The following is a 14786-nucleotide window of genomic DNA, read 5'->3' on the forward strand; positions in this document are numbered from 1 at the left end:
TCAAAAATAAAATTGTTGAGCTATTAGGGAGATGTGGCGTGCTTCTTCATTTGACTCACAGACACTAACAACGACCCTGTATGGATTTAAAATCATAAAGTGAGATACACTCAGTGCCCCTGGAGGGCCCAAGGGGCTTTGATTGTGAAAGAGTACCTATCTGTCCAGGTTTTGTCTTATCTGAGCATAACCGAGGTTGAATCTCATAATCTTCACCAAAATTTAACCAACATCCATTCTTTAATCATGATACTGGCTTGCATGCCCCAAAATATCATGGGTTATTTCTTTTTAATTTTCCTAAAGAATTAGCTCAGATTTTATTTGCCTTTAACCAATGTAATTAGTGAGTTGCAGGCTATTGGCCTCTCTCAATTAGTTGCCAAAATGGCCCCTGTCTTCTTTTTTCACCCTTTTTTATTTGTGAGGCCTTCCTTGGGTTTTACTCTGTGGGTTGAGACAGGTTTGAGCCCTTTGTTTGTCTGGCCTTTGGTGGGCTTCAGCCCTGAAGCTAGACCTTGGCTCAAGTGTGTCTGGAAGGACAGGATGTGAGGGAGGGTCCCGAAACTCCCCTGTCCTTTGTCTCTAGGAATGCCTAAATGCAACTTGTTCTGATTGGATGGCTGGCTATCCTTCTAGGACAGCCACCCTGCTGTGTGATTGATAGCCTAGGTTATGCATGAGTGGGAGAGAGCTGCTTAAAAAGCGAGAGTTTCGGGATTACAGACAGAGTCAACCACTGGGAGAATCACCAGATGAAGAAACTGTGAACGAAGCTTGCTGCAACCTCCTGGACCTTTGAATTGCCCGGTGAAGCCCTGCTGCTGTGCTGACCTCTTTTTTCACTTTGACAGAGAAGCTCTGGATGGAACGGCTTCTCCCCTTGGGTGTCATGATGCCTGCCCCCGGAAGACCAGACCAGGCCCAGCAGCCCCGGAAGCAGGCTTCATGCCACTTGGAGCATGCCCAAAAGCCCCAGTTAGGGGCTGTTTGGGTGCAGTCCTGGCGCCTATGGCGCCAGGCTCATAAAGATAAAGTCAATCCTGGCGCCATGGGCACCAGGCTCATTATTGATAACTTACTTCAAGCAGACCATGCTGTATACTCACCTGAGGCAGACCATGCTGCATGAAGACTCAAGCCAAATGAGGCTTAGGAGGGACTATTTTACTGAAGGGACTATTTTGTTACTTGGGTGGGGCTGTGGAAGAATGCTTACCTGGATCTTCTTCCAAGGCTATTTAAACCACGCCCGGACAGCCACACGTGCTTCGCGTTATTCTGCTTGCTGCAGCGTAACGCTCACCGTGTTTTCAGCAGCTCCAGTCTTCAGCCACGCCCGCTTCAGTCCTGGGACTCCTGAAACAAGAAGAAAAGAAGGATAAAGGTTAGAACAGGAGTTTTAACTTTAATCCTTACCTGAATCCTGATCCATTTCGCCACGGAACTGAAAGACAGAAGTCTTTGAAGAATTGCTTCGCATTCCTACGGCGCCGCGCTGAACTCACCTGCTTGGCGGTACTTCAGCATTCCATCACGCTCTCTCCATCTCGCGGCCGCCCTCCGACACCTAAGGAGACAAAGACAGCAAGGTGAGCAAGGGGACTCTCTAAGGCTATACAAGCTACCCCCAAGGACTTACCTGATTTACCACGGGAGGTACTCACCTCATCTCGGGTCGGCGCAGTCAACTCTGCTTCATCGCCGTACCCCGGCAACCTGCAAGGAATCGGACAGAGTGAAGATCAGACATTTGAACTCTTATGAACAATTGGACTTTAGAGTCAATACTGGAACTCACCAATTCCTCTACGCCAGTGAAGTAACTGGTCATCAACGCGCCCCTGCGGACGACGCAGGATGGAGAGCTCATCCTTCCAAACCATCAGGTGAGACTAAGGAGGGGACATCAAGAGTGATCTGTGGGAAGACAACGGGAGTGGGGAAGGTGGGTTGACACTCGATTCCACGGGTGGTTAATTCCTCTTCTCCTTTGCAGAAGAATATTCTTGCGAGCCAGACAAACTAGGCTGAGCGGGCCAGTCCAGTCAGTCATCTCGGCGCTACACGTCACGCTGGTGGAAACAACGGCGGCCCAGTTCCGGTCGACGCCCCCATGGGAACCAGGTGAGCGTAACATCGGGTTAGTGGGACCAACTAACCCAGAGACAAAGTCCACTGGACAGCCATCCCGACTGGCTGTGCTTCTTCATTGCTGTGAGAACCCAATGCAAGGGGTAGAATGTCCATAGGTGAGTGCAACGTCTGCCGCGGAATGAATCCGGCTAGAAGCTCCAGGAAACTCCTAAGGACCACCCAGAAGCAGGACCTCCAGATCCAGAGTTCCCTCACCAGAGTGCAGGACCCAGGGAGCAAAGTGAGTCCAACCGGTGTCCGAGATATGCAACAGTGCTGTTTTCTTATCGCTGAAACCGCAAAGTCCCGATAAATCGAAAAGAGCACGTAGCTGCCGATAACCTCCCAAGTTCGCAGCAGGAGCCCTACATATGGCCTCCCTCTTGTCCCCACGACTACGGCTCAGGAACCAGGGTCTGCACCGGTGTAACAAGACAAAATCCAGCTGGACCACTCTTCTTCAAACCAGAGATAGTGTTTAGGCTTGGAGTACTTACCTTATTGCCTTTAGCCGCGCTCTTCTCAGTTGGGAATTACATTGGCTTACCTTTTCGAGTTGATTTCAACTCTCTTTTCACAGGCTTGATATCTTGTGACCCTACAAGGTATTTTTTTCTTCTGGACTCTCTAGCTTTGAGCAAGACTTTGATCTAAGAAATGCATCATATCCATAGACTGTGTCCCAAATGACTTTGGCTGTCCTGGCTGCCTGAAGACTCTTCTAGTCCACTGACTTTGATACTGTTTGTCCCTCATAGGTGGTAGCTTGTGTAAACTGGTACTGCTGGGAAAGGCCTTTCTAGACTTCATTGGAGGAATTAGTTGTCCTCACATCTGCTGAGAAAGTGCTCTAACCTTTTTTACTTCCCTAACACTTTCCTTTCTGCAACCTCAGAATCCACAAAGAATACTAGTGTGATATATAAATGTCATTACTGTCCTTGTGCTTGAAGTCACCTCAGGGTGTAGGAATTGTGTAAGAAGCATTTACAAAGATTATCCACTAACTTGTTTTGATTCTGAAAAGTAATTTGTAAGTATATTTACATTGTTACAACAAATTGCCTTTTTAAAGAAAGCTTATTCAAAAAATGATGTTAATTAAATAAATAATTATTTATAACTGAAACCTTGAGTGTAAGTGTTACCTGGCTACTTGTATTTACGGATTTCATTTGCACAGATCTACAGCTCACATTTACCACTCTTGAGATAGGCCTGGCTGCTCAGTCACAAAAAAGGTCAGCCAAAAGGTGGGTTACCTAATACCAAGCAGATAAGTGTTGTGTAGTCTCACGCACTTTGACTGCACCAATTCTTAACTAACTTGGAAACACAGATTGGAATCCACGTTGCGAGGACCCACTGTGTCTAAGCCACAAAACCACATATTTCCCAGTGTTTAATGCAGTGCAAAGTGCTGTTTTGTAACGATGAAGACAAAGAAATAGGGTCGGACAGCAAAATATATCCTATGATCCTAAATACATTTTTCTCCATGGGTCAGTTGCAGCATAACCACAAACATTGACAACAAAACGACAGATCCCAACGGCATGAAATAGTGAACGCTTTTGTAGTTTATAATACTACTGAGCCATTTAGAAATCATGTTTATTTATGCAAAGGGGCTTATAAAGATATGTTATATGTACTGTACAAGTATCACGACCCAGTAACATGTAGTACTCATTTTATTGATGTCAGAGTTATGAATGGATAAGTCAAACCTGCAAAGAATACAGCAATGTCAGCAGCCATCCCTTAACTGATTGGTCTACCGGGGTGAGACCACTATGTCTGATAACGTGTAGACTAACCTTCTCAGATATTTGTAGAACAGGAAAAAGCAACAGGTATTCGTAGAATGGATGTAAGTCACTCTTTTGGCCCAGTAAGAAGAACAATGCTCAGGATATTCAAACTCACATCACAATGTATTCTGGCAAATGTAGTCCAGCTAATGGACATGCACATCCACACATAGGGAAAATCTCACAATGTGCATCAATCATAATATTTACTATTTCATATGTCATAAAACAATTCCTTTCAGATGCAAAAGTAGAATATAAAGCATAAGTGGGACGAAATGGGCAAAAATGCCATTGAATTCATGGTTAATTGTCAAAAGAAAGTCACACAAAGTATTCATTAGAAATACTGTGATTGGTATAACAACTGTGATTTGTCGACTGGCAATTTTTAATAAAGACATGTTTATGAACACTGCCCAGTAGCGTAGTTCAGTGTGTAAGGCACATACTGTGGTCTAAAGTGTCAAGGTTCAAAACCCAGCAGGACAACTCTGCTGCTTATCCCTCAAAGGTGAATACAGTCATTCCTAAAAACATCTACTATTATGTGCATACTAAGAGGCAATCCATCGTGTGGATTGTGCAGCAAAACAAATTAAACAGCCCCTTTCTTGCTGTATTTCTTAGAATTACCTACAGCTGTTCATTCTCCACCATTGTTGGCACTGAGGGGGGTCAATGTTGGCTTTGGGAAGCATTCAGACATGTTTCCAAGATGAATAGGAGGGTTAATTTTCTGGATCTATGAGTATTGCATTGCAAAGAAAATCGCTCACATCAGTTTGAGGGTGTCCTACGGCCCAAAATAAAACAGACATAGAGGTGTGGCCTGAATCACTTTGGACATGGAGCTCCATTTATTTATTTATTTTGCATTTGTAAGGCCCTAATACATCAAGTAAATCGTGTTTCAAAGCGCCCACACGGCAACAGGGAGGGAACAATGGAATGACAGCAAATACAACAATGAAAGATAGAGGTGGATCTACTAAGCCTTCTGAGCATTCAAAAAGTGCAAGTGTAGAGAGAGAAGGGATGAGGGAGTGGGGGGAGAGTGCTAGGTGTACCAAAGAGGGAAGTGCTGGGGAGTAAACAGTTGTTAAGTGACTAGGTAAGAGTGGTTAGCTGGCAATATATAGGTAAGTGCCGGCCTGTGGTGGCATAGGCCAGTTGGTACCAGAGCAAGTGTTGGAGGCGGGCGGAGGCTTGAGGGTGATTGGGTGTGGGAGGCCAGGTCTCAGGAGGGTACATAAGGGCCATGGTCAGTAATCTCAGTGAATGTGGGGTTTAGCAGAGGAGGGAGGAAGGGAAGGAGGAGGTGAAAAGGAAGGTCTTGAGGAGTTTCTGGAAAGGAGATCTGTCTCAAGACGAAGAGGAAAGGGAAGGCTGTTCCATAGGAGGGAGACTGCCCAGGAAAGAGATCAGCCACCAGCTCGCTGTCTAGTGAAGCGCTTGACACACACAGAGTTGGTGCCAGAGAAATGTGAAGATCTGGCGGGAGAGTATTTAAGGCCCCTAACAGCCTTATGGATGATGCAGAAGGATTTGAATTTGATCCTTGCAGCAACCATGAGCCAGTGGAGAGATTTTAGGGCTGGAGAGATGCAGTCCCTGCGCTTGAGACCAAGGATAAGTCTTGCAGCTCTATTCTGGATTAGCTGGAGAGTTAGTATGGTATGGCAATATGTATTTGTAAAGCGCCTATACACAAGGCAAGTGTTTGAAGGCACTCAAGGAGGGAGGGAAAAAGGTGGAAAAACAACAGTCGTTCAGAGTCTTTGAACGATACAAGTCTGAACAGCCAGGGTAAGTGCATATGATACAATTAGCAGTGTAGATGACTGCAATAGGTGTGACGACGATCCTGCAGTTTTTCCAAGTGCAAGAGGAGCTACCATGTAAAGAGGGGAGACAGGGAAGAAAGATAGACAATCTTAAAGGCATGGTACGTTCAGATCGTGCAAGTGCACAGACAGTATAGAAGAGGGGGGGTCAAGTGCAGGGGGGAATCAAAGTGTTCCCAGTTAGTCAGAGATTTGGGTAAATGCTGAGAATTTCCATTCACATGGGTCATTGACCAAGTGCAGTAGACCTGCAGAAAGTGCAGGCCCGGAGGCAAGTGCGAGAGGACTGACGAGGGTGCTGGGGACCTGTGAGACTCTGAGGTGCATCCGGTGGCCAGTCGGACAGAAGAGAACTCATAGAGAAGAAGAGGGTAGATTAAGGGAAAGGCTTTTTCAGTAGTCAAGCCTAGAGAGAACCAGAGCTCTAGAGACATTGAGCTTCTGGGGGTAAAGTGAGGAAAGGAAGAATTCCTTTGAGGAGGTGGATTTGAAAGTGGGCCTTCTTGGCAAGGTCCTGAATGTGAGTGAGGAAGGAAAGAGAGGAATCAAAGATGACTCCAAGGTTTCTGACTTCAGATGAAGGAGAAGGGGGAGAGCCCATAGATGATAGTCATAACGAGGGGAAGAAAGAGGGAGCAAGAGTCCCATTAGCAAGGATCTCAGTCTTGCTGGCGTTTAGGCAGAGATCATTGGAAGTACACCAGGACTGGATGGCAGATAGGCAGTCAGGAATGATGGAGGAAGTAAAGAGAGGATTAGTGGGAAGTTTGAAGAAGAGTTGTGTGTCATCTGCATATCACTGAAAGTTGGGGGAGAAGGTGGAAATGAGGTGTGTAAATAGAGCCAGATAGGTGTTAAAGAACCAACCAGAAAGGTTGGAGCCCTGGTGGATGCTGCAGGTGGAGATATAGGTGGGGGAGGCAAAAGGGCCCAGAATAACCTGGGATGGACAGTCATTGAGGTAGGAGTTCAGCCATTCCAGTGCCCACTCCAGGATACCAAGGAGCCGTTTTACGAGGATGCAGTGGTTGACCGAATCAAATGCAGAGGAGATATCAAGTGGAATGAGAACAGCTGAAGAGTTGGAGTCAAGAGATGCAAGCAGTTCCTCATGGGTGTGCAGAAGAGCAGTTTATGTGCCTCTGGATGCTCTTAATCCAGATTGATGGTCGTCAGAGGAAGAGTCTGTAGTGAGGACGATGAAGGCAGATGCAAAGGAAGCAGTTGACACTTGTTTCATTGCATGGATGTTCGTGATCGAGGTTGCCAGGGCTGGGGGAGGTGCGGTCAGAGGGCTGAGAGGACCCAGTTGAGCAGAGAGGAGAGAATAGTCTTACCATGAGAGTGGGGTGATGACTGGGGGCAGAGTGAAAGATCAGTGTGGATGAAGGCATCAAGAGTGTGTACAGCCGAGTGGGTAGGACCAGAAGAGAGAATGGAGAAGGAAAGTGAGGTGTAGAGGTCACAGAAGAGAGTGGATGCCATGATTGAGGAGTCAAGGTGGATGTTAAAGTCACCCAGGAGAAAGAGTTTAGAGGTGATTGTGAGGAGAGGGGAGGAAAAATCAGCCCATTCAGAGAAGAACAGGGTGGCAGAGCCACGTGGCTTGTAGATAGTGGCAATGGTCAGAGAGGAGGTAAGAGAGATGACTGGCTTGCAACCCAGGCTCTCGAAGGAAGAGTAAGGCTGAGTGGGTGTGAGGGAAGAAGAGACCCTCTCACAGAAGACCGGAGCAAAGCCACCACCAGCACAGTTAGGGCGAGGCTTGGAGATGATCTTATAGCCATCAGGGAGAAAGGAGTCAAAAGCAGTGACTGAGCTGGCATTGAACCACGTCCTGGTAAGAGCAAGGATATCGATGTCAAGGTCTTCAAGGAGGAGGCAGATATCGGTAGAGTGTTTGATGGCAGAACGTGCATTAAGCATGGCTAGATGGATGAGGTCACCACCTTTGAAGGTTTTTCGAGGATGGGTACAGAGCCATGGTACATCAGTCAGAGAGGGAGACAGAGAGAGTAGAAGAAGAAGTAGTAGGTGTGGGAAGGAAGTTGATGAGGGATGGCAGGCACCGGTCAAAGAGGAGGACATTGGGTTGAGGACCCTGAACCAAGATAGTGCCAGTGTGATAGACATTAATGATACACCTGGATGATGTGAAGCCTGCCAAGAGTACTTTATCATCTACTGCCACCATTAATGGGTGAAGATGTGAGAGCGGAGAGAGTGGAGATTAGATAAGAAGTCCATAGATCTGGAGAGGGGACAGGAAAGAGGATATCAGTGAAGATCTGTCTGGAAATTGCACTGACATAGGCCCTATGACAGCAAAGGGCTTCTGAAGGCATTGAAGCCCACATATTTTTTTTATATATGTTGAAATATATTTCATTTCAGGATGCCATAAAGCTCCACATGGATGAAAGGATGGAATAGGGTCAATGGAAGTCAATGGGATGTTGAAAGGGAAAGGTTATAGAAGGGGTGTGAGGTAAATATTCATAGATGTCAACAGTCAACATTCCTAAAGCTCCCAAAGTGATGCAGGTTGGAGATTATTTCAGTCGGAGGGAAGCACACATGTTCTAATAATTACATAAATACATGCAATTTGCACAAAAAGTCAGGCATGGTGCTTTCACCTCGTTTACATTGATGACAACATGGCCTGTTCCTTTTGAGATATGTTATGCTTGGCTAGGTTTGACTTTTAAGTGGTGCATTAAGTGCTGCCTATAAGGCAGAACTATTTGCATGGAAAGTGAAGAAAGACAAGAGATTGTATGTGAGGAGGGACCAAGAGTCTCTGGAAGTTGCTTTTTTTTTTGCCCGTGATTGTCTCACCAATGGCAACGCTAGTGCCTATGGCCATTCCTATCCACAACCAGCCCTCAGAACAATCTCCTCCACCCCGACCCTCGATCTCTGTGCTCACTCTTTCCTTGATGCCAATGTTATTTGTAAGTGGTTTTCGGAAAGATAGTGACTTTATTGCAGCTGATACAAATGCCTTAACCAAGTACAACGTCAGCCACTTGAATTAGAAGCAGTGCGTGTGTCCTTGGATCTCTTTCTTGTACTGAATATCTATTAATAACAAGCATGTCTAGGCATTATATAAACAGTTGAAATGCCCTGGTATAATATGCCTATGTGTGAACACCACTAATCAGCTGTTGCCATTTTATGGCCAGAGAGTACCATTATGGCAGTACCTGGAAAATGTCTATCCCATGCCTACACAAAAGCCAAAACGTTTGGCTTTGCCAATACTCTTTTAAATTTGCCCATTTCGTTTTGTGTGTATGTAGGGGACTGGTGAACTCGAAGGGAGTGGATTAATAGAAACCATTCATTCATCTGTGTGTCCATTGCTCATTCCAGCACTACCCCCTCCCTTTCACCCGAACCAGTTGCACGGATGATTATGACTGGCTCTTGGCCGGTGCAGTTAGTAGGCAAGGCTTTCTGCCCTGCTGGGGATAACACCATCACATGTGAAGGCTTCACACTTCCTCACAAGGGCTTGAAAGCAGCTCACAACATGGAGGCCACCCATAGTAAGAAAAGATCTTACTACATTTTTCAAAATAGCAATGTTTTTTGTTTTTAAAAATATAACATTAACTGTTGGGAACAACATATTTTATATTTGGAAACACTCAATTATCCTTTCATATTTAAGTTATATTGATTTGAAAATAAGACCTAATTTCAGCTGAACGTATTTAGTGTCGGGATGTGCAGGTAGTCATAGAGAATGGGACTCCACTTAGCAAAACCAGTATTGTGCATTACTGATAAAACATCCAATATTGGAATGACATCCATACCTCGGCAGATCCCGGTATTTGGAGATGGGCTATTCCCGAAGTGGGATCTGTTAGGAAGTCCTTAGTGGTGTAGGATTGTTCATGTGGGTCCTGCAATGAAATAGCCGGTGCTTCGCTGCCCGGCTGCCATGTGACCACAAAGGAGGTTTCATTCCCAACCGTTCTGTCAAAGAGCACAAATCCAAAGAGATGCTGGGCTGGGTCAATACTTGCAGCAGCACTTTCAAGCTGTTGAAAAGAAACATGTAATGCAGTCTGTTTACAACACACAGGTTTGTTAACTACACAGAATGCTGCAAAGGACTTCTTCAGATACAATTCGTATAGAATACATATGTACCAAGGGTTTTCACTCAAGGAAATACTGTTAATGCACACATTCTATCTATCAAATCCTGTCTAACATCCTACTAAATGACCTGCTCTCCACTACATTTCTACTTAAGATCGAGTGCTGGAAGCAAAAAAGGTTCCTTTCTTGCCCTCTTATTTCTCTCCTAGGCAAGTACCTCCTTCAGAATTTTGTTTTGGACTACTTCTCCCATCAACCCTAACTGGAATAGTCAATGATGATAGATCATGTGAGAAGTAGTCCAAAACATCTGTAGAGCCTCAGGTTGCAGACCCCTGCACTATAAAATGAGTGTGCAAATATGATAGTATGCGACACTGGCACATTTTACAAATAAACACGCGCATTTGAATATGATGCTTTAGAGTTCCTAAAGAAACTACCCAACAATTATTTTCAATCACAGATAAGTAAGAAAATACAGAGATTTTCTGGCAATCGGAATCTATACACCGATACTTGTTTTACTCCAATTATAGGTATGGGATGTAAACTCTATGCATAAATTACCAGTTCACAACTCCATCGAGATACAATGTGTACTACCTTCAGAAATGTGTTCATTTAGAAAATACATTGAGCCCATAAAAGTGCAAGTGCAAAGGCAAACAACACGCACAATGTAAAAGACAATTCAGAAACGAGCTCGAATTTGAAACCCAATATAAAATTCTGGCGGTTAGAAATAAAATATGGAGAAAATGTGAAAAACGTAATAAAATCAGATGAAAATGTACACACACTTACAGCAGGACTTGTACAGTACAGAGTTCTCAGATCTTAATTGCCATGCCTGAGCAGGGAAGCTAGAAACGGTGAAAATCGCCTCATTGAGGTCTGACATTTCACAAACATCCAAAGCATCACACAGAGGGGACTTCCTGGTATTTCAAAAGTACAGGGAAAATCCCTCTCTTTCGTAAAAAAGAATATTTTGGGCAGACCAGAAGAAAATGGATCCTAGTCTCTATCTCACCCAGGAAAAACGGACAATACTGTGAAAAGCCGGCAGACCATCTATATGTGAAGTCTGCAACCAGGAAAATGTTGAGTCAAAATGTGATGTATACTGTTCTATTAATAACTGGATACATTTCATTAAAATATTTCTTTGATCTCAAAGCACTTTTTTGCACAATGTATCCAGGAAACCTGTATTGTGGTACACTACTGAATAGTTATCTCTCAATGTAGTAAGTATCCAGCTTTGACTTAATGTCCCTGGAAGTGTTCTCAGTAACATCTCCTAACTCCCTATCTCAGCATGTTTGGATTATCGTATGATGAGTAAACAGCATATTTAGGTTACGATTTGGTATAAATAGTAGTAGATTTGTATTTGTATTTGTTTAACAGAGGTAACATACAGAGAACACATTAAAGATGGCAGAGGAATTCATTGGGTAGGATACCTTTAAAAAAACAGTGCTTGTTTAGATGAGACTATACCAGGTGGCGGGGGGTGGGCGGGTGCAGCATATTGAGAAATAAGCCAGGGGCAATGTCTAGGGAACACACATACAAAATCTACATAAGCACAATTGCAGATATGCATTTTCAAATGGAAATATTGTGGGTGGGTGGCTGGAGGACATTTGTGAAGGGATGTTTTTGGGGACAGGAGGCACCCCTTCATCGGCCAACCAAGTACAGCTTGATCTGGCAAAATTCCACTGATGGGCTAGCATTAATAGCCAGAGGGAGAACATTCCAATAGAGAGGGCACGTAGAGAGAAGGTGCAAAAGCAAGAGGAGGAACAATGAGGATGGTTAACAAAGGTTGTGGTGAAAGAAGGATCAGAGAGTTTGCGAGGCAGAGTAAAGAACAATGCAGCCAGCAAGTTCGTGAGGACAGGAATGTAAACATATTTAACGATGAGGAGCAGTCCCTTAAAGGGAGAATGATTTTTGCCTGGAGAGCCATTCAGTGTTGTGCTGGTGTAGAGGTGGGAAAGGATCTGGGTAGGTTGTTGTGAGTATGAGTAGTAAAGGTGAGGAATTTGTTTAGTGGAAGGGAGGAGTAGTGGGAAAGACCAAGGAGAAGGCATGACCAATAGTGCAGTTTATTTAGTGTGAGGGTAGAGATAAGAGCCAACTGGTGAGTGAAGTGTGGAGATATAATCCTTATATTTTGAACATTTTGCAGCTTGAACTGGGGCCTTGAATATCTACCTGGCACTACCTTCAGTGTCTAGCCAGCGTGCCGTATTAGTCCCAGGGTCCACGTGGCTCGGGTCAAGCACCGGACCTTTCTGGAAATTGGGTACCCTCATAATAGCAAATTATTATTTCTATGTCTGCCTTTTCTTCTATGCCTATTTCTCCTCATTCCATACAATGCTTGTGACTCTCTAGAGGCTCGCTTCTACTCCCTCCAATTTCAAGTTTGAGAAACTCACTGAAAATGTGACCATCTGCAGGATCGGCCCTACTGAGAACCCACTATACCATCATGGCTGCCAGATTTGCAGATTGAACTGAAGCTTTAAACGTCTAGCCAGAACTGCCTTCAACACCTGGCCGGCATGCCGTATTGGTCCAAGGGCCCACTTTACTCGGGTCGGCGTCACCATTTCCTGGATGCTAACCACCCTAGGAATACGTTGTCTACCCTTTCTCTGACGATTACAGTGTGGGCCCTCCACATGTATACAATGCCTGTGACTCCCAGGAAGGTTGTTCCCACTCTCTCCACCTCTGTGATTGAGTACTTCATTCCGGGTTTGAACATCAGCAAGGCTGACCCTGCTTAGGGCGCACCATACCATCATGTCTTGCACATTTGCAGCTTGAACTGGGGCACTGAACATCTACCCATCTTTTTGGGTCAGGGTGAACTTGCGTATGTACCTCAGCAAAAAATGAGACAATGCAAAAAGAACCACCATGTTGCCTCTTCACAATGCTGGTCCTGCCCTTCTGCTCTGGCCAGTCCCCATCTTAGATTCTTTCTGACTGTCCTCTTGAACTGTAAGTAATCATAGTTAACTTATTTACCTCTAGTGGTTCCACTGCCTTCATTGCTCACAGTATATTCTGTGACTCACAACATCCTCCTGATCATAGTGCCATATTCTATCTTCTTAATTCGCTGCTGTCCTCATACCTTCTATGGGTTCTCTTCTCAGGGCCCAGCAGCAATCTCACAGTCTGCTGCTTGCCTCTTGTTCCCTTATGTTTGCTGATCCCAGACCCTTCTCCACCTGTGTCACACTCCTTGCATTCTATGTGACTGACTGACCCCCTCTGTACCTGATCTCTTGTCCCATCTTACCTACTCCCTCTTGTGTACCTGCCTGCCATGACCCCCCGCACTTTTTCCTTGTTGCCCCATACTGTGTCCCTTTCATTCACACACCCCTGTCTTCAAACTGGGATATCCGTCTGCTGCATTCCTGACCTATGGACTGCTCAGCCACCTCTTGCTCTCGGCCATACCACTTGCAACTGCCCCGTTGTCTCTTAGTTACTTCTCTCCACATAGCTGCAACACCTCCTTCGTGCACCCTGCCTTTGCCTCCTGATGACCAGGTTATTTATAGCCATTTTGTACCAGCACCCTTAGATGGTGCTCCTACACCAGTCTTCTGGCTCAGCACTCTTTTGCCTTAACTTGGGCTCTCCCATCTCCTTCACCTTCTAACTCTTTCCAATTGGTTCACTTGATGATCTTCCTCCTGCTCTCACTCTATATCCTTCCTCCATCAGAACCTGCCTTTTCTCTCCCTGTCCTCCTTTTACTCTCATTGCACCATAGCTTCAATGCCCTCCTACCATATGTACCACTCCGAGCCTACCCTTACTGCCTTCCCTCCCTCCATCTCTCTCCTTAATCTGCCATCACCTTGCACATTTCCCTTTATTTACCATTTGATTGCACTTGCGGAGTCACTTGCTTCAAAGGCCAGTGAAAGACCCCCTCCCACTTCCTTGGAAACCTATGTAGCAGCCATATCTGGAGTTGGTGCCTTACAAATCACAAATACATGAAGCAGTGTTAGCGACCATAATGAACTACTGGAGTTGTAGGTCACTGTCAAAAAGAAACCCAAGTTTGCAAGCCTTGCGTGATGGATTGAGGAGGAGAGAATGAAAAAAAGATGCAAGTGTGAGATTATAGGTAGAGGCAGGGAGAAAGATTGCTTCTGTGCTGGATGAACTTAACATCAGGCATTGCAGTGCCATCCACGGATGAATAAGGGTGAGGGAGCTGGTGACAACTTTGGAGATGGCAGCAGTGAAGGAGAGGAAAGGATAAACAGATCTGGTTATTAGGAAAAAGGTGATACAGAAAGTCACAGGATAGTCCTTGAAGGATGCATACTGGATATGGTGTGAGGGAGGAGGCGTAGGAGGTACTGGAGCTGCATAACATGGAGGTGTGGTCAGAGAGATAGGAGGCCCCCTGATGGAGGTCATTGTCCTTGAAGCCTAGAGAGAAGAGGGATTGAAGGATGCATGGTTGATCTACTGAGTTGAAGGCTGCTCAGAGAACAAGCTGAATGAGGACATAGGACAGTTGAGAGAGATGAACAGTGGTAATAAGGTTAGAGACATAGATGAGAGAATATCCAGTGCAGTGTGTACTTTGAAATTCTGATGGGAGGGGATCACATAGTGGTCGACCTCAAGGCAGTTGCTCATACAGTTGAAAATAACGCTCTCAATGATCTTAGCGTGGCTGGGAAAAAGAGTGATGTGTCTGTAAAACAAAACATTCTTACATTCTGTAACAGATTGTTTGTATACAACTGTGGGTACTTTGTAACAGGCAGGGAAGAGAAGGAGGGTTAAAGTGGGAGGCAAG

General features: G+C 45.1%; 1 protein-coding gene across 1 annotated transcript in view; it reads right to left on the reverse strand.

Moving 5' to 3' along the window:
* Positions 1-14786, reverse strand: part of LOC138540423 (calcium-activated chloride channel regulator 1-like) — a 493684-nt gene that overhangs the window by 97568 nt on the left and 381330 nt on the right. Inside the window, exon 10 of the mRNA XM_069641684.1 lies at positions 9628-9855. Within this exon, the coding sequence (XP_069497785.1) occupies positions 9628-9855 (228 nt within the window). The remainder of the gene's footprint in view (positions 1-9627; positions 9856-14786) is intronic.

Source organism: Ambystoma mexicanum, chromosome 1q, assembly GCF_040938575.1.
Source record: "Ambystoma mexicanum isolate Mex_15411 chromosome 1q, UKY_AmexF1_1, whole genome shotgun sequence".
In the NCBI taxonomy this organism is placed as follows: Eukaryota; Metazoa; Chordata; class Amphibia; order Caudata; family Ambystomatidae; genus Ambystoma; species Ambystoma mexicanum.